Below are 20,311 nucleotides of genomic sequence, written 5' to 3'. Positions count from 1 at the left end.
GGATTTAGACAAATTAATGTCTTGGTCTGAAAAATGGCAGATGAAGTTCATTGTGGATAAGTGTAAGGTACTGGTCCTTGGTAATGAAAATAACCCTCGAAGCTATAATCTAGGTGAAGTAGAGCTTCATCATACATAGTGTGAAAAGGACTCGGGAGTCATGGGAAGCAGAAACCTAAAGCCAAGACAGCAGTGCCTTAGTGTGGGCAACAAAGCAAACAGATTACTTGGATTTATCTCAAGAAGTATAAGTAACAAAAGCCGAAAAGTTATTTTACAGCTCTATACATCACTAGTGAGGCCTCATTTAGATTATGCTGCTCAGTTTTGGTCTCCTTACTACAGGATGGATATAGACTCATTGGAGAACATGTTGATAAATTAGACACATGTGCAACTCTTGGGTATCTTTATTGAGGAAACGTTTCGCCACACAATGGCTTCATCAGTCCATACAAAGGAGAATCTTGAAGAATAGGAGGAGAATGAGGTAATCAGTCCCTCAACCTTGAGTCGATGTGGTCAGTCCATCAATCTTGAATAGAATACGGCATACGTGCTGAGAAGGAGCTTATATACCGTTGGCAGGAGAGGTGAAGCAGTCAGAGGCAGTGTAACACTTATTCAATGTTGAAGTAGGTCGTGCCCAATTCATCTACAAAACTGTCAGACACTACATCTTCTTGGGACCTTAATACTTGGGAATTCTTCGCTTGCCTAATTCTTGGGCACGACCTACTTCAACATTGAATAAGTGTTACACTGCCTCTGACTGCTTCACCTCTCCTGCCAACGGTATATAAGCTCCTTCTCAGCACGTATGCCGTATTCTATTCAAGATTGATGGACTGACCACATCGACTCAAGGTTGAGGGACTGATTACCTCATTCTCCTCCTATTCTTCAAGATTCTCCTTTGTATGGACTGATGAAGCCACTGTGTGGCGAAACGTTTCCTCAATAAAGATACCCAAGAGTTGCACATGTGTCTAATTTATCAACATGTCGGTTCTCTGAACCATTCATCTACAAAGCTGTCAGACACTGCATCTTCTTGGGATCTTAATACTTGGGAATTCTTCGCTTGCCTAATTCTTGGGCACGACCTACTTCAACATTGAATAAGTGTTACACTGCCTCTGACTGCTTCACCTCTCCTGCCAACGGTATATAAGCTCCTTCTCAGCACGTATGCCGTATTCTATTCAAGATTGATGGACTGACCACATCGACTCAAGGTTGAGGGACTGATTACCTCATTCTCCTCCTATTCTTCAAGATTCTCCTTTGTATGGACTGATGAAGCCACTGTGTGGCGAAACGTTTCCTCAATAAAGATACCCAAGAGTTGTAATAAAGTTGGTAGAATTACCGACAATATGTAAAGTAAAAGGACACAAGTGCAACTAATGTGACATTTATTGTGGCAACATTTCGCTCTCCAGGAGCTTTATCAAGCCATTACAAACAATACATGGACACAGAGGGTATATAAAGGCTCAGAGTGAGGTGAATACTAGTGAGGTACCATTTCGATGTTCACTAGTGGTAGTAGTAGTAGTAGTAGTGGTAGTGACAAAAGCAATTAATTCGTACATGAGTAAAAGGATATAAAAGCTATTACTAGGGTAACATAAAAATAGGTTGGACAAATATAAACTGGAATGAGGCAGGTGGTTTCAGTGTTCACTCTCTGTGCTTTGTGTAGTATAACAGGAGAGACTATGTGATGGCAGGGTTTACTGTTTTCAGGAGGATTCTTGCTAAGACTTCGGAGATGGTGAAGCTGCCGTTGTTTTGTTTAATTGTATTCGAAACAGCGATCAGTGCTGATTCAAGGCACTTGCGTGTGCGGAAATTAGTTTCTTTTATAACTAATTGGGCGTCTCTGAATTTCATAAGATGATTGGTGGAATTTCGGTGTTGTACACAGGCGTTGTTTAAGTTCAGACCAATCACGTCAGGAATAGGCAGTGCTCCACACAAACTAGCCGGAGTTCTTGCCAAACATCTTTCCTGCCTTCTGGGGACCATCAGCCCCGCTCATCTTAAACACTCAGGCGACCTTCTCAACCGCATCCGTAACCTCTCCATCCGTAACAAGAAACTAAGCAGTTTGGATGTGACTTCCCTCTTCACAAAAGTACCTACCAAAAAAGCCATCGAGGTTCTACGACGTAAAGTCAACCAGGACCTTAATCTTCCTTTACCTCCCGGAGATTTTGTTGACTTGATTGAACTCTGTGTTAACTTCAACTGTTTTTCCTTCAATAACAAGCTCTACAAACAAACCTACGGCATGGGAATGGGGTCCCCAATAAGTGCCGTCCTAGCCAACTTATACATGGAACACCTAGAGTCCGAACACTTCGCCAACATCATCCCTTCAAGCGTCACTTGGTTACGTTACGTGGACGATGTCCTCGTAATAACTCCAAAACGTTTTGATGTACGGGATCTTCAGGCAAGGCTCAACGCAGTTGAACCAGCGATTCAGTTTACACTAGAAGAAGAGTCCAATGACAAGCTACCTTTCCTCGACGTCCTCATTCACAAAGTAGACAACAACCTAAGATTTCAAGTTTATCGGAAACCCACCAATAAAAATGATCTCACACACTTCTATTCCAGTCAAGATACCAAGACCAAAAGAGGCATCATCATCGGGTTTTTCCTAAGAGCATACCGAATTTGTAGTCCTGAGTTTCTTGACGAGGAATGTACTTACATTCACCAAACATTTACTGAGTTACAATTTCCTTCTTTTTTCATCAAAGACTGCAAGAAAAGAGCTCTTCAGATCATCAATTCTCCACGCATCAACACCGCTCCCAACAAAGTTATAATTCTTCCCAACAGCCAGGTTGCACTAAACGTCTCAAAAGTACTTTCACAAGCTAACACCAGAGTCGCCATCGCTTCTACCACTTCAATAAAGGATCTAACCAGGACAAAACCCAAGCACCACGAACCAGTCAACGCAGGAGTTTACACTATACCCTGTGGAGGCTGTGACAAGATCTACGTAGGTGAAACAGCAAGAAACCTCGACACCCGCCTCAATGAACACATATACGCATGTAGGAACGACAACTTAAACAACGCCTGTGTACAACACCGAAATTCCACCAATCATCTTATGAAATTCAGAGACGCCCAATTAGTTATAAAAGAAACTAATTTCCGCACACGCAAGTGCCTTGAATCAGCACTGATCGCTGTTTCGAATACAATTAAACAAAACAACGGCAGCTTCACCATCTCCGAAGTCTTAGCAAGAATCCTCCTGAAAACAGTAAACCCTGCCACCACATAGTCTCTCCTGTTATACTACACAAAGCACAGAGAGTGAACACTGAAACCACCTGCCTCATTCCAGTTTATATTTGTCCAACCTATTTTTATGTTACCCTAGTAATAGCTTTTATATCCTTTTACTCATGTACGAATTAATTGCTTTTGTCACTACCACTACTACTACTACTACTACCACTAGTGAACATCGAAATGGTACCTCACTAGTATTCACCTCACTCTGAGCCTTTATATACCCTCTGTGTCCATGTATTGTTTGTAATGGCTTGATAAAGCTCCTGGAGAGCGAAACGTTGCCACAATAAATGTCACATTAGTTGCACTTGTGTCCTTTTACTTTACATACCCAAGAGTTGCACATGTGTCTAATTTATCAACATGTCGGTTCTCTGAACCATTCATCTACATTGGAGAACATACTGAGAAGAATGACTAAAATGATTTACCGTGTAAGGAATCTCCTGTATGAAGATAGACTTAAAGCCTTAAATCTTCACTCTCTGGAGAGACGTAGAATGAGAGGAGATATCATTGAGGTGTATAAGTGGATGACGGGCATAAACAAAGGAGATATTAATAAGGTATTGAGGGTGTCGAACCAGGTAAGAACCAGAAATAATGGATTTAAGTTGGATAAATTTAGATTTAGAAAGGACATAGGTAAGTACTGGTTTTCTAACAGAGTTTTGGATGCGTGGAACAATCTTCCCAGTGGGGTGATAGAGGCTAGGACCTTGGGTAACTTTAAGAAGAGATTGGACAAATATATGAGTGGGAGGGGCTGGGTTTGATTAGTGTCATTTGGTATGGGATTTAATTCTTGGGTAGCTTTGGGTAGAGGTCGTTTTAGTAAGGACATGCCTTGTATGGGCCAGTAGGCCTTCTGCAGTGTTCCTCCATTCTTATGTTCTGATGTTCTTATGTTGTGTGCGGCAGTGGTGGGCACAGCTAACTGAAAAGTTAGCTTTGCTAACCACTAATCCGCTAACTAAAAAATTTGCTCCACTAACGCTAAACCGCTAAACGGCCAAAAAAATTAGTGGAAACTAATGCTAACAGCTAATTTTTTCACATGAACTCAGATTCGGTTATGTTTTTTGGTCTTTCACTTTTACTTTTAAGACATTTAGAACAGACCTGAAGAACTTCCTTATAAGACATAGAATGCCAGGGTCATTGTTTAATTTTGTGATGTAACGTGAGTTACCGACAAAGATACACTTGTGATGAATGGTTTGAAAAACCGACAAGTTGAAGATTGAGACACTTATGCAGCATATGGGAATCTTTATTCAGGAAACGTTTCGCCACACAGTGGCTTCATCAGTCCATACGTAGGAGACGTATGGACTGATGAAGCCACTGTGTGGCGAAACGTTTCCTCAATAAAGATACCCAAGAGTTGCACATGTGTCTAATTTATCAACATGTCGGTTCTCTGAACCATCCATCTACAAACTTGTCAGACACTGCAACTTCTTGGGATCTTAATACTTAGGAATTCTTCGCTTGCCTAATTCTTGGGCACAACCTACTTCCACATTGAACAAATGTGATACTACCTATGACTGCTACACCTCTCCTGCCATACGGTTTATAAGCTGCTTCTCCGCTCATATGCCGTATTCTACTCAAGACTGATGGACTGAACACATCGACTCAAGGTTGAGGGACTGATTACCTCATTCTCCTCCTGTTCTTCAAGTTTCTCCTACGTATGGACTGATGAAGCCACTGTGTGGCGAAACGTTTCGTCAATAAAGATACCCAAGAGTTGCACATGTGTCTAATTTATCAACTTTTTTTTAGTATTTACATTTTAAAAAGTAGTTTAATAAGTGCTTATAACTCATAAATACCTTATAAGATATTCCTCCAGCTGTTTATGCTGGCCAAATCCTCCTGCCTAGGGTGCGGTGGGACATGAGATATGTTGTGTACGAATGGTATATAATACCAATAAAGATACCCAGATGTTGCACATGTGTCTTACTCTCATGAGATATGTTGCTGGGGTTCAGCGTCTTGATCAGGCTGACAAAGGTCGGGGATTCCACTACATGTAGCGGTAGTATGTTGCAGATGAATAGGTCCGCAATTTTTGTTTCCACCACAGACTGACGGACGCTAGTGCCAGCAGCAACAAATGCTTTGCAGGCGGCTTTGATGACTGGCTGCTGCTCCTGCTAGCGGCGCTGCCACAAGATTGTCTGTTTTTTCCACGAGAAGATCCGGCCTTGACTCTCTCCTTAAACTTGATGGCATGCGCTGGGAGTTTCCTCTTAACATGTAACTTCAAGTTGTAGAGGCTCACCACCTGTCCCTTGATGATGGTCTCCTTGGGCTGGCACATGGCGCACAGGAGGTACAAAAGGTTGGCGTTCTTCGTATCCCTTGACTTGAGGACAAAATAGTCATCCAGGTGGGGCCACGGGTTCTGTGACTCCTGGCTCTCAGCTTGAGTGGCCTCTGCTTCAACTATACTGCTGCAGACTCCTAAACAACACCCTTAGGTGGAACAGAAACGTCTCCCCTGTTCAAAACGATAAGTGTCAGTGCACCCCAGTGATTGCTGACACTGTAGGACTATAACAATGTTGCTCAGATGTTGCTGCTGCTGCGTTGACAAGTCACGTTTACACATAGTCAGCCAATAGCATGCCTGACTGACTGTTGGAGAAACGCCCACAACAGATAGGAACAAAGACATGCGCCATTGAAAAGGCAGTTTGCGGATTAGCGGAACTGTGCCCATCACTGGTGCTCGGGCAGTACATTTGAAACGTGCTGTGTGGGGCAGGTACTGGTACAATAAAACCACATAGAGACTCCTTGATTTTAAGCAGAAAAGAGCAGTCACTCGTTGTGTCATCCGTGTCGCTAAACATACTTGCCGGTGGGATTATGTTTCTACCATCACTTCTGCTTCCTCTATGAGTGCAATCTGGAAAAAAATATGGAAACAGAGTGGTAAATACTCTCACGTCCTGGCTCCTGGTGTTGACATCACAAACCCTCTTGATGTTGCCATCGAAATTGGTAACCATCTTGTCTGTATCTCTCAGAGCCTTCATCTATGCCCCTCGTTTCATTCCTCAAAGTCTGCCAGATAATCAGAGTCCTTAAACGTTTCTTTTACACTTCTGGAACTGGAGGCAACACTCTCAGCTTTCCGGTCATTGGCAGCTGGGCCTGACGGCATTCATATTCGTATGCTACAGCATTTATATCGGTCAGTCCTTGCTGTCCTCTTACGACTCTTTAATCTTATTTGGTCACAAGGAGTTCTTCCCCAACTGTGGAAATCTGCGATTGTTCTCCCTTTCCACAAACTGGGTACTACGGGACATGATGCCTCCCACTATCGTCCCAATGCTCTTATCAGTGCAGTTTGCAAGGTGATGGAACGTCTGGTAAATAGTCGTTTGATGTGCTATCTAGAGACACAGAACAGTCTCTCCACTAGTCAATATGGCTTTCGCAAGGGCCGTTCTACCATTGACCCCTTACTACACTTAGATACTTATATCCGTAATGCCTTTGCAAATAACCATTCGGTTATCGCCATTTTTTTTCACCTTTAGAAGGCATATGACACAACTTGGAGGTATAATATCTTGGCCTAGGCCCACTCCTTAGACCTCCAAGGCGATCTATCATTTTTCCTTAAGAATTTCTTAACTGAAAGACATCTCCATGTCTGGGTTAATAACATGCTTTCCCCGGACTTTTGTCCAAGCTGAAGGTGTCCCCTAGGGGGACATTAACTATTAATGATCTTGCTTCTATTCTTTCATCCAATATTTGGTCATCGCCCTATGTTGATGACTTCGCTATAGCTTGTGGAGGCGCTGACTGTCACCTCATTGCAGTTTCTCTCCAGCATGTGGTCAACCGTGTTTCCAATTAGGCCTCCACTCATGGGTTTAAATTTTCTAGTACTAAAGCTCACCAAATTACTTTCACTAGACGTTCTGTCGTCTCTGATCACCCATTGTATCTATATGGCTCGAGTATCCCAGAACGTGATACAGTCAGGTTTCTCAGCCTTCTGTTTGACCATAGGTTATTCTGGAAACCGCTCATTACCTCTCTGAAGGCAACTTGTCATAGCCAGCTGAACCTCCTTAAAACACTCGCTCATCTTTCATTACATTTAGACCTAATTTTATCGAAACTCGATTAAGGCAACCAGATATATTCAGCAGCCTCTCCTGCAAGTCTCTCTAGCCTGAATCCCATCCATCATCAGGGATTACGTTTATGCCTCAGTGCTTTTCGCTCTTCACCGGTTGAGAGCCTCTATGCAGAGGCGAATATTCCATCCTTGTCCGATCGCCGTGATGCTCATTGCCTTCACTATTATGTTCGCTCTCACAACCCCCGCAATCCTTCCATATATAGGGTAGTCACTGATGTTTAGTAGACGTTCTTTATTTGTTCATCGCCCCTGTTTACTCTGCCAATTTCCTCTTTGTCTACATTCGCTTTTGTCTTCTCTTCAGTTACCACCTTTTTATGTTCATGTATCATCTCACTTTTTCCTTCCCCCTTAGGAAGTTCATCGGTTCATGCCTGCTCTTTCCCACTGCCATGAGAGAAAGCCCAACTACCTATGGTGGCTTCTCGCTCTCTTTTTCTTAACCACTTCTGATCTCATTCTCATGCCATTGCAGTGTACACCGATGGTTCCAAGTCTTCTGACGGTGTCGGATTCGCAGCAGTGTTTCCGGACAGAGTCGTGCAAGGGCATTTATTATCCCCAGCTAGCATTTTTCTGGCTGAATTGTATGCCAGTCTCGTAGCACTTATCCATACTGAATCTATGCCTGTGTCACCATTTGTGGTCGTTTCAGACTCCCTTAGTGCTTTACAGGCTATACAAAAATTTGATACACCTCATCCCCTGGTTCTTTGTATCCAACTTTGGTTATGCTGTATCTCTAGCAAGCACAAAAATATTGTTTTTTGTTGGTTTCCCGGTCATGTTGACATACAGGGCAATGAACAGGCAGACACTGCTGCACGGCCAGCAGTACATGATCTCCCAGTTTCATATAGAGGTGTTCCATTCACTGACTATTTTGCTGTAATTGCTACCCACCTTCGCACCTGTTGGCAACAACGTTGGTCTGATATCCTCCATAATAAACTACTTTCTATTAAAAAGAGTATAGGTTTCTGGCCATCTCTATATCATCAGTGTCTAGGTTGGGAGACTACTCTCTCCTGTCTTCGCATCATCCACACTCGTCTTACTCATGGGTATCTCATGGAGGGGCGCCCTGTTCCACTCTGTGAGAATTGTCAAGTTAGTTCCTGTTAGCCACATTCTGTTGGATTGTCCACTTTATCAACGAACATGCAGAATTTACCTCCAACACCGTCACCGCTCTATTGCCCTAACTTTACCTTCCCTTCCTTTAACCCAGACTCTTTCATTCATCGCAGAGTCACTTATTTGCACAAAACTGCTTAATGCCTCAAATTATGTAGTGGAAGTTGTAGCAGTAAAGATCGAGAACCAAAACCTAGTCATTGTGGTAGTCTACAAGCCTCCGGATGCAACATCCCAGCAATTCCAGGAACAGCTGTTAAAAATTGACCACTGTCTGGAAAAATCTGCCATCTCCTGCCCCCAACATCTTGCTCCTGGGGGATTTCAACTTAAGGCACCTAAAATGGAGGAATATAGCAAATAATGTTGTTGCTGACTTTTTTGGGTTATCCTAGGTTCTCTACACATATGCTGCTATGTATGATAATTCTATGTAACTGTATTTGTGTATACCTGAATAAACTTACTTACTTACTTACTTACTTACTTAGAACTCACACACACACGAGCTTTTAAATCTCTGCACAAAATTCAATTTAAACCAGCAAATAATAGAGCCTAGTAGACTGGAGAATACACTAGACCTCATCTTCACTAACAATGATGATCTGATACGAAATGTCACCATATCAAAAACAATATACTCAGATCACAACATAATTGAGGTTCAGACATGTATGCGCGGAGCCCCAGACCGACATAATGAGATTAGTCACAAGGGAGCATTCACCAAATTCAACTTCAATAGCAAAAACATAAAGTGGGACCAAGTAAACCAAGTCCTAACCGATATAAGCTAGGAAGATAGACTAAGCAACACAGACCCCAACTTATGCCTAGAACAGATTAACTCGGTGGCACTCGATGTATGCACAAGGCTTATTACTCTAAGAAAAAGGAGTAGATGTAAAATAGAAAGAGACAGGCGCTCCCTTTACAGGCGACGGAAAAGAATAACAGAGCGGCTAAAAGAGGTCAATATATCTGAAATGCGTAGGGAGTCACTGGTCAGAGAAATAGCAAGCATCGAACTTAAGCTAAAGGAATCTGATAGGAGTCAGGAATCGCGGGAAGAACTAAAAGCCATAAATGAAATCGAAAGAAACCCAAAGTATTTCTTCTCCTATGCCAAATCAAAGTCGAGAACAACGTCCAGTATTGGGCCCCTACTTAAACAAGATGGGTCCTACACAGATGACAGCAAGGAAATGAGTGAGCTACTCAAGTCCCAATATGACTCAGTTTTTAGCAAGCCGCTAACCAGACTGAGAGTCGAAGATCAAAATGAATTTTTTTATGAGAGAGCCACAGAATTTGGTTAACACAAGCCTATCTGATGTTATCCTGACGCCAAATGACTTCGAACAGGCGATAAATGACATGCCCATGCACTCTGCCCCAGGGCCAGACTCATGGAACTCCGTGTTCATCAAGAAGTGCAAGAAGCCCCTATCACGAGCTTTTACCATCCTCTGGAGAGGGAGCATGGACACTGGGGTCGTCCCACAGTTTCTAAAAACAACAGACATAGCCCCACTCCACAAAGGGGACAGTAAATCAATAGCAAAGAACTAAAGACCGATAGCACTAACATCCCATATCATAAAAATCTTTGAAAGGGTCCTAAGAAGCAAGATCACCACCCATCTAGAAACCCACCAATTACACAACCCAGGGCAACATGGGTTTAGAACAGGTTGCTCCTGTCTGTTTCAACTATTGGATCACTACGACAAGGCCCTAGATGCACTAGAAGACAAAAAGAATGCAGATGTAATATATACAGACTTTGCAAAAGCCTTCGACAAGTGTGACAATGGTGTAATAGCGCACAAAATGCATGCTAAAGGAATAACAGGAAAAGTTGGTCGATGGATCTATAATTTCCTCACAAACAGAACACAAAGAGTAGTAGTCAACAGAGTAAAGTCCGAGGAAGCTACGGTGAAAAGCTCTGTTCCACAAGGCACAGTACTCGCTCCCATCTTGCTCCTCATCCTCATATCTGACATAGACAAGGATGTCAGCCACAGCACCATGTCTTCCTTTGCAGATGTACCCGAATCTGCATGATAGTGTCTTCCATTGCAGACACTGCAAGGCTCCAGGCGGACATCAACCAAATCTTTCATTGGGCTACAGAAAACAATATGAAGTTCAACGATGAGAAATTTCAATTACTCAGATATGGTAAACACGAGGAAATTAAATCTTCATCAGAGTACAAAACAAATTCTGGCCACAAAATAGAGCGAAACACCAACGTCAAAGACCTGGGAGTGATCATGTCGGAGGATCTCACCTTCAAGGACCATAACATTGTATCAATCGCATCTGCTAGAAAAATGACAGGATGGATAATGAGAACCTTCAAAACTAGGGATGCCAAGCCCATGATGACACTCTTCAGGTCACATGTTCTATCTAGGCTGGAATATTGCTGCACACTAACAGCACCTTTCAAGGCAGGTGAAATTGCCGACCTAGGGAATGTACAGAGAACTTTCACGGCGCGCATAACGGAGATAAAACACCTCAATTACTGGGAGCGCTTGAGGTTCCTAAACCTGTATTCCCTGGAACGCAGGCGGGAGAGATACATGATTATATACACCTGGAAAATCCTATAGGGACTAGTACCGAACTTGCACACGAAAATCACTCACTACGAAAGCAAAAGACTTGGCAGACAATGCAACATCCCCCCAATGGAAAGCAGGGGTGTCACTAGCACGTTAAGAGACCATACAATAAGTGTCAGGGGCCCGAGACTGTTCAACTGCCTCCCAGCATACATAAGGGGGATTACCAACAGACCCCTGGCAGTCTTCAAGCTGGCACTGGACAAGCACCTAAAGTCGGTTCCTGACCAGCCGGGCTGTGGCTCGTACGTTGGTTTGCGTGCAGCCAGCAGTAACAGCCTGGTTGATCAGGCTCTGATCCACCAGGAGGCCTGGTCACAGACCGGGCCGCGAGGGCGTTGACCCCCGGAACTCTTTCCAGGTAAACTCCAGGTAAACTGATTTACTGCACAAACTCTGATGATGATGCCTCACAGCGATTTCTACCTCAATCTCTTGCTACCCTCTACCCATGCACTATCCACTGCCCCGCTGCACTCCATCACCTAATAATCATCCCTCTTCCTCTTGCTACCCAATACCCCTGCATGCTTCCCTGCCTGTATGACCCTTGTGGGTTTAGCGCTTCTTTTTTATAATAATAATAATAATAATAATAATAATAATAATAATAATAATAATAATAATAATAATAATAACAATTTTGGGCAAATTAAGTTAATTTTGTCCTGGGATGCGACTAACTCTCAGGTACACCTTTTTTTTTTTAGTGATGGATGAACATAGACAACTGGTGTAAGGAAAGACGCCCAATGTTTCAACCCTCGCCGGGAATCGAACTCGGAGTCTCACTGTGTGAAGTGAGAGCTTTTGCCACCAGGCCACGGGCCACAGTCAGTGACTCATATATGTATTTCACGGTGTTTATAGTTATACCTAGAGACACCTCACCTCACGACGATAAGTGCTAGTTAACAATACTATTGAATGCGTATTTATATGTATGTTACTGGTCTGGCCACATGTGACGGGTCTACCACTGACCTTCAGTTCATAAGAGATACACCGGCACCAGCCTACCCTGCCCTGTATGGAATCAGAGGTAAACAACCCAGTTATCTGGAAATGGGATGGTAATTGTCGAGAAATGGATTACCAGCTAAGGTTAAAGATTAAATGTAGGGTGAACTTAGCTTTTGCCCACACAACTGCCCCTGCAGGTGAGGTCTTGAGAAGCTGTCTTAGCCACTTCTCAACGGGCTGGCAAGGAAATATATTGAAAATAAATTACCCCTAGGGGCATTACGTCAGCATATTTCCAAAACTGATTGTTGACTGGAAAACTTGCTTATGTAGGCTCGATGGCCTATAATTTACCGAGTATTGGTAGTTTAATCAAAATAACATGATATCTGCTACGCAGCTGACCAGTCAATGTTACGATCATTAAACGTACCTGGGTATTTGTAGCTGACCCGTAGTTGCACCCGGATATCCGTTGACTTGATTGAAGAGTAGTGTTCCTTGAAGAATGTCTCACTACACTCTGTTGGAACGCAACACTCGTTACATTGTTCATCAAGATTTGCTCATTTATTTACAATCTGTTTACTAAAGAAGATGATCACACTTCTCTGTAAGTGTTTATTGTATTTTTTGAGACACATTGTTCACACTAACGCACAGATCAATGTTCTTTGCTGGTTATTCCAGCGTCAATGTGATTCCCAGTAGGATTAAAAGTAATCTGACCTCACAGCGTCTCCCCGCCCTCACTTGTCCCCAGCATAAAGGAAAAGCTGACCTAGTATTTTTTCCCTCCTTGCCAAACTTCCGCTATGAAACAAAGCAGAATGCTTGATTCTTGCTGTCTTAAGCATAGACAACAATGTACACTATCTTTACTATGGTAATAAAGTGGGAGCAGGATTTTCCTTAATTGTCTTGCTAAGGTAAGAGATGGACTGTCTCTTATTAAACTACACTTTGCAACACTGGACTCTTGCAAGGAGCGGCGGCGGCTTGACCATGTCACATACTTGTACTGCATCTGGGATCAATTACTTGATAGAGCAGTAAACAAGATGCTTGCCCCTTCCGAGAGTGCTGGGTCCCTCAGGGCTGTAAGGGCTGAAAGGGGCTGATACCCTCCTCCTGGAGAAAATTTCTCCACAGTAAGTTTCCTGAACTGGATTCAACTAATAATTTGACTGGATAACTAAGTTATCAATCAGTCTTACACCCACAGACACAATCTATATATTCTTTAGAATTTACCATTACTGATATTTTATCAGAGTGTTACATAATATCTCAAAATATAATAATTTAAAAATCAAATTGTTATATTAAAAAGTAAGAAAATGCAAAGTATAATTTTCTAGTTGATTAAATAATTTTTCAGTAGCTATAAATTAATTTTAAGTCAAACCGAAATACACAACATAACAAGATTTATATAGACTAGTTATACATGTCGTTTAATTTAATATCAACTGCATACTGTTTTCTATTATAAATAAAGTTGTCATTTTCATTGTTATTGTCGGTATCATTGTTATTTTAATGTTATGACTCATCAGTCAAATTATGTTCATTAAAGTGCCTTCAAAATATATGTTATTAAAGATTCTAACAATATGCTTACATTAGTTGTGTTACGCACCTCTCACTTCAGATGTTATCAAACTCAACTTACCCTGAATTTCAAGCCAGTCAAATTAAAATCTGACGTCCCGAGATTCTATTGCCACATTGGTTTATTCTCTTAATTAACACTGATTCTCGGAGATGAAATTTTGTTTGTGACAAAATATGTAGGAAATCAATCAGACAATTAGGTGTCATTATGTTACAGTTCTGACGGATGAAACCATTGTGGCTCAGTGTGTGTTGTTTCTTATCGCTGGTTATGACACTACAGCCTCCACTCTAGCCGTCTTGTCTTTCCTCCTGGCCAAGCATCCCATTCACCAGCAACGTCTCCGTCAGGAGTTGCAGCAAATAATTCAAGAGGAAGGTGATATTACATACCAGGGCATCATGGACGCAAAGTTTCTCAACGCTTGTGTAATGGGTGAGTAGATATCTCTAAGTTATTGCTCGTGATTACTCCTATATGTTAAGTGAAGAATACAGAACGGGTGAGGTTTGATCCCATGGCAAGAGAGTCGAAAACTTGCAGGCCAGTGTGTTATACACTAGACCGAACTGGTCTAATAAGATTTATCCAACTATGTATACTTCTTTACACCATAGTTAGCATGGGTCCCACTGTGACCACAGTGCAAGTATTTAATGAAGACGAATCTCCCACCAGTATTACTGTGGCTGTTCTAGTTCAAGTCTCCTCACAGCCACTATCATGAGTCACAAAACCATAATAACACAATTGCAAGTAAATCACGATTTTACGATTTCGTGAATCACATTTTAATGTTTAATACATTAAAATTTTTGTCACAGAAAATAATGTATATATTTGTCAAACTGGAGATGGTACTATGTTTCATCTTGTTCAAAATTAATGACAAATGTCTCATAATATTTTTTCATTTATGCTTCTTATCAAATTAATTTTACAATGAAAGAATTGTAATGAAAACATTGTCTTGTGAACATTATGATTCGTCTACACAGTACCTCTGGTATTTTGTTCTTTTAGGAAAATTAATCTAATATGACAATAATATTTTTTATATCATCCAGGAACTTGTATGTTATAGGAGATGGAATGCTTATTATCTGTTTATCTACGTCATACTGATACTGAGTGTCCACCCCTCAATACTGAGTGTCCACCCCTCAATACTGAGTGTCCACCCCTCAATACTGAGTGTCCACCCCTCAATACTGAGTGTCCACCCCTCAATACTGAGTGTCCACCCCTCAATACTGAGTGTCCACCCCTCAATACTGAGTGTCCACCCCTCAATACTGAGTGTCCACCCCTCAATACTGAGTGTCCACCCCTCAATACTGAGTGTCCACCCCTCAATACTGAGTGTCCACCCCTCAATACTGAGTGTTCACCCCTCAATACTGAGTGTCCACCCCTCAATACTGAGTGTTCACCCCTCAATACTGAGTGTTCACCCCTCAATACTGAGTGTCCACCCCTCAATACTGAGTGTTCACCCCTCAATACTGAGTGTCCACCCCTCAATACTGAGTGTCCACCCCTCAATACTGAGTGTCTACCCCTCAATACTGAGTGTTCACCCCTCAATACTGAGTGTCCACCCCTCAATACTGAGTGTCCACCCCTCAATACTGAGTGTCTACCCCTCAATACTGAGTGTCTACCCCTCAATACTGAGTGTCTACCCCTCAATACTGAGTGTCTACCCCTCAATACTGAGTGTCCACCCCTAAATACTGAGTGTCCACCCCTCAATACTGAGTGTCCACCCCTCAATACTGAGTGTCCACCCCTCAATACTGAGTGTCCACCCCTCAATATTGAGTGTCCACCCCTCAATACTGAGTGTCCACCCCTCAATACTGAGTGTCTACCCCTCAATACTGAGTGTCTACCCCTCAATACTGAGTGTCTACCCCTCAATACTGAGTGTCTACCCCTCAATACTGAGTGTCTACCCCTCAATACTGAGTGTCTACCCCTCAATACTGAGTGTCCACCCCTCAATACTGAGTGTCCACCCCTCAATACTGAGTGTCTACCCCTCAATACTGAGTGTCCACCCCTCAATACTGAGTGTCCACCCCTCAATACTGAGTGTCTACCCCTCAATACTGAGTGTCCACCCCTCAATACTGAGTGTCCACCCCTCAATACTGAGTGTCTACCCCTCAATACTGAGTGTCCACCCCTCAATACTGATTGTCCACCCCTCAATACTGAGTGTCTACCCCTCAATACTGAGTGTCTACCCCTCAATACTGAGTGTCCACCCCTCAATACTGAGTGTCTACCCCTCAATACTGAGTGTCCACCCCTCAATACTGAGTGTCCACCCCTCAATACTGAGTGTCTACCCATCAATACTGAGTGTCCACCCCTCAATACTGAGTGTTCACCCCTCAATACTGAGTGTTCACCCCTCAATACTGAGTGTCTACCCCTCAATACTGAGTGTCCACCCCTCAATACTGAGTGTCCACCCCTCAATACTGAGTGTCTACCCCTCAATACTGAGTGTCCACCCCTCAATACTGAGTGTCTACCCCTCAATACTGAGTGTCTACCCCTCAATACTGAGTGTCCACCCCTCAAAACTGAGTGTTCACTCCTCAATACTGAGTGTTCACCCCTCAATACTGAGTGTCCACCCCTCAATACTGAGTGTCCACCCCTCAATACTGAGTGTCCACCCCTCAATACTGAGTGTCCACCCCTCAATACTGAGTGTCCACCCCTCAATACTAAGTGTTCACCCCTCAATACTGAGTGTCCACCCCTCAATACTGAGTGTTCACCCCTCAATACTGAGTGTCCACTCCTCAATACTGAGTGTTCACCCCTCAATACTGAGTGTTCACCCCTCAATACTGAGTGTTCACCCCTCAATACTGAGTGTCCACCCCTCAATACTGAGTGTTCACCCCTCAATACTGAGTGTCCACTCCTCAATACTGAGTGTTCACCCCTCAATACTGAGTGTTCACCCCTCAATACTGAGTGTTCACCCCTCAATACTGAGTGTCCACTCCTCAATACTGAGTGTCCACCCCTCAATACTGAGTGTCCACCCCTCAATACTGAGTGTTCACCCCTCAATACTGAGTGTTCACCCCTCAATACTGAGTGTTCACCCCTCAATACTGAGTGTCCACCCCTCAATACTGAGTGTTCACCCCTCAATACTGAGTGTTCACCCCTCAATACTGAGTGTCCACCCCTCAATACTGAGTGTTCACCCCTCAATACTGAGTGTTCACCCCTCAATACTGAGTGTCCACCCCTCAATACTGAGTGTCCACCCCTCAATACTGAGTGTTCACCCCTCAATACTGAGTGTTCACCCCTCAATACTGAGTGTCCACCCCTCAATACTGAGTGTTCGCCCCTCAATACTGAGTGTCCACCCCTCAATACTGAGTGTTCACCCCTCAATACTGAGTGTTCACCCCTCAATACTGAGTGTCCACCCCTCAATACTGAGTGTCCACCCCTCAATACTGAGTGTTCACCCCTCAATACTGAGTGTCTTCCCCTCAATACTGAGTGTCCACCCCTCAATACTGAGTGTTCACCCCTCAATACTGAGTGTCTACCCCTCAATACTGAGTGTCCACCCCTCAATACTGAGTGTCCACCCCTCAATACTGAGTGTCTACCCCTCAATACTGAGTGTCCACCCCTCAATACTGAGTGTCCACCCCTCAATACTGAGTGTCCACCCCTCAATACTGAGTGTCTACCCCTCAATACTGAGTGTCCACCCCTCAATCCTGAGTGTCCACCCCTCAATACTGAGTGTTCACCCCTCAATACTGAGTGTCCACCCCTCAATACTGAGTGCCCACCCCTCAATACTGAGTGTTCACCCCTCAATACTGAGTGTCCACCCCTCAATAGTGAGTGTCCACCCCTCAATACTGAGTGTCCACCCCTCAATACTGAGTGTCCACCCCTCAATACTGAGTGCCCACCCCTCAATACTGAGTGTTCACCCCTCAATACTGAGTGTCCACCCCTCAATACTGAGTGCCCACCCCTCAATACTGAGTGTTCACCCCTCAATACTGAGTGTCCACCCCTCAATACTGAGTGTCCAACCCTCAATACTGAGCGTCCACCCCTCAATACTAAGTGTCCACCCCTCAATACTGAGTGTCCACCCCTCAATACTGAGTGTCCACTCCTCAATACTGAGTGTCCACCCCTCAATACTGAGTGTTCACCCCTCAATACTGAGTGTTCACCCCTCAATACTGAGTGTCTACCCCTCAATACTGAGTGTCCACCCCTCAATACTGAGTGTTCACCCCTCAATACTGAGTGTCTACCCCTCAATACTGAGTGTCCACCCCTCAATACTGAGTGTTCACCCCTCAATACTGAGTGTCTACCCCTCAATACTGAGTGTCCACCCCTCAATACTGAGTGTCCACCCCTCAATACTGAGTGTCCACCCCTCAATACTGAGTGTCTACCCCTCAATACTGAGTGTCCACCCCTCAATCCTGAGTGTCCACCCCTCAATACTGAGTGTTCACCCCTCAATACTGAGTGTCCACCCCTCAATACTGAGTGCCCACCCCTCAATACTGAGTGTTCACCCCTCAATACTGAGTGTCCACCCCTCAATATTGAGTGTCCACCCCTCAATACTGAGTGTCCACCCCTCAATACTGAGTGTCCACCCCTCAATACTGAGTGCCCACCCCTCAATACTGAGTGTTCACCCCTCAATACTGAGTGTCCACCCCTCAATACTGAGTGTCCACCCCTCAATACTGAGTGTTCACCCCTCAATACTGAGTGTCCACCCCTCAATACTGAGTGTCCACCCCTCAATACTGAGTGTCCACCCCTCAATACTGAGCGTCCACCCCTCAATACTAAGTGTCCACCCCTCAATATTGAGTGTCCACCCCTCAATACTGAGTGTCCACTCCTCAATACTGAGTGTCCACCCCTCAATACTGAGTGTTCACCCCTCAATACTGAGTGTTCACCCCTCAATACTGAGTGTCCACCCCTCAATACTGAGTGTCCACTCCTCAATACTGAGTGTCCACCCCTCAATACTGAGTGTCCACCCCTCAATACTGAGTGTCCACCCCTCAATACTGAGTGTCCACCCCTCAATACTGAGTGTCCACTCCTCAATACTGAGTGTCCACCCCTCAATACTGAGTGTTCACCCCTCAATACTGAGTGTTCACCCCTCAATACTGAGTGTTCACCCCTCAATACTGAGTGTCCACCCCTCAATACTGAGTGTCCACCCCTCAATGCTGAGTGTTCACCCCTCAATACTGAGTGTTCACCCCTCAATACTGAGTGTCCACCCCTCAATACTAAGTGTCCACCCCTCAGTACTAGTCCTGTTCAACGAAATTTAACTATAATATACACTATCATTAACATAATGTCTTATATAATCGCATTAGTGGATATCACAGTGGAAGAGTTCATTACTTCAACTTATAATTTTAAGTTAATTATATATTAATTTTCCAGAATCATTGAGACTTTACCCAGTAGTTACTTCAGTGCAACGAATGTGCACTAAAACCTACAAGTAAGTTATATATTTATCATTTATTATTATTAATATTATTATTATTATTATTATTATTATTATTATTATTATTATTATTATTATTATTATTATTATTATTATTATTATTATTATTGCGAAAAAATTATTTGGGGGAATGTTTTCACAAGCACAACCATGAATTAACTTTCCAGCCACATAACTGGGGAGAATCTTGATGCTAAAACAAGACTTATGTTACTGATGTTGTATCTCAGAGACATGTGGAAGTTAAGGAACACTGGGTCGCAACACTGTCCCTCCTTCAGTGCCCACACTCTCACATTCCTAACTCACTTCTGGATCTTAGATTAAGAATACATGGTTCCTGAATATTTATTATGAAAATTTAAGCCAGTAAACCTGGCTAGTTTAATGGACAGTGTGATTAGGAAAAAAGTTATGTGACTTGGCTCAAGTAACCTATTTCGTCTGTTATTTTGCACACAATTATAAATTAATATTAATACAATATCTGGAATCATAAGTTGCATTTACCTATATATTCCATAGGTGATATATCGTAACGCCTCCTAACAAGAAGTCAAACTAATATTGGCCAGTAACTAGCTACCTTACCTGTTGTGTGGTTATATGCCATATATATAAAGAGGGGAAATTAAACTATTACAATGCCTGTGGTGATCCATTACTTCATACAGCTACTCCAACGTATTTTCTTCCTTATCAGGCTTATTAAGCTTATGTTTTATATATCTCTCTCTCCCTCTATATATATATATGTATATATATATATATATATATATATATATATATATATATATATATATATATATATATATGTATATATATATATATATATATTTATATATATATATATATAT

The 20,311-nt window shown here is 42.9% G+C and overlaps 1 protein-coding gene and 1 pseudogene across 1 annotated transcript in view; one reads left to right on the top strand and one right to left on the bottom strand.

The window, feature by feature from the left end:
* Positions 1 to 19,448, top strand: part of LOC128703621 (cytochrome P450 3A21) — a gene marked incomplete at its 3' end in the record, with an annotated part of 97,347 nt that extends 77,899 nt beyond the window's left edge. The window contains 2 exon segments of the mRNA XM_070086891.1: positions 14,093 to 14,311; positions 19,388 to 19,448. Coding sequence (XP_069942992.1) covers positions 14,093 to 14,311; positions 19,388 to 19,448 — 280 coding nt within the window.
* Positions 5,165 to 6,389, bottom strand: LOC128703628 (uncharacterized; annotated as a pseudogene).
* Positions 19,449 to 20,311: the final 863 nt, after the last annotated feature.

This window comes from Cherax quadricarinatus, chromosome 20 (genome assembly GCF_038502225.1).
Source record: "Cherax quadricarinatus isolate ZL_2023a chromosome 20, ASM3850222v1, whole genome shotgun sequence".
NCBI lineage: Eukaryota > Metazoa > Arthropoda > Malacostraca > Decapoda > Parastacidae > Cherax > Cherax quadricarinatus.
The sequence above is the reverse complement of the archived record's forward strand: the minus strand, read 5'-3'. Positions and strand labels throughout refer to the sequence as shown.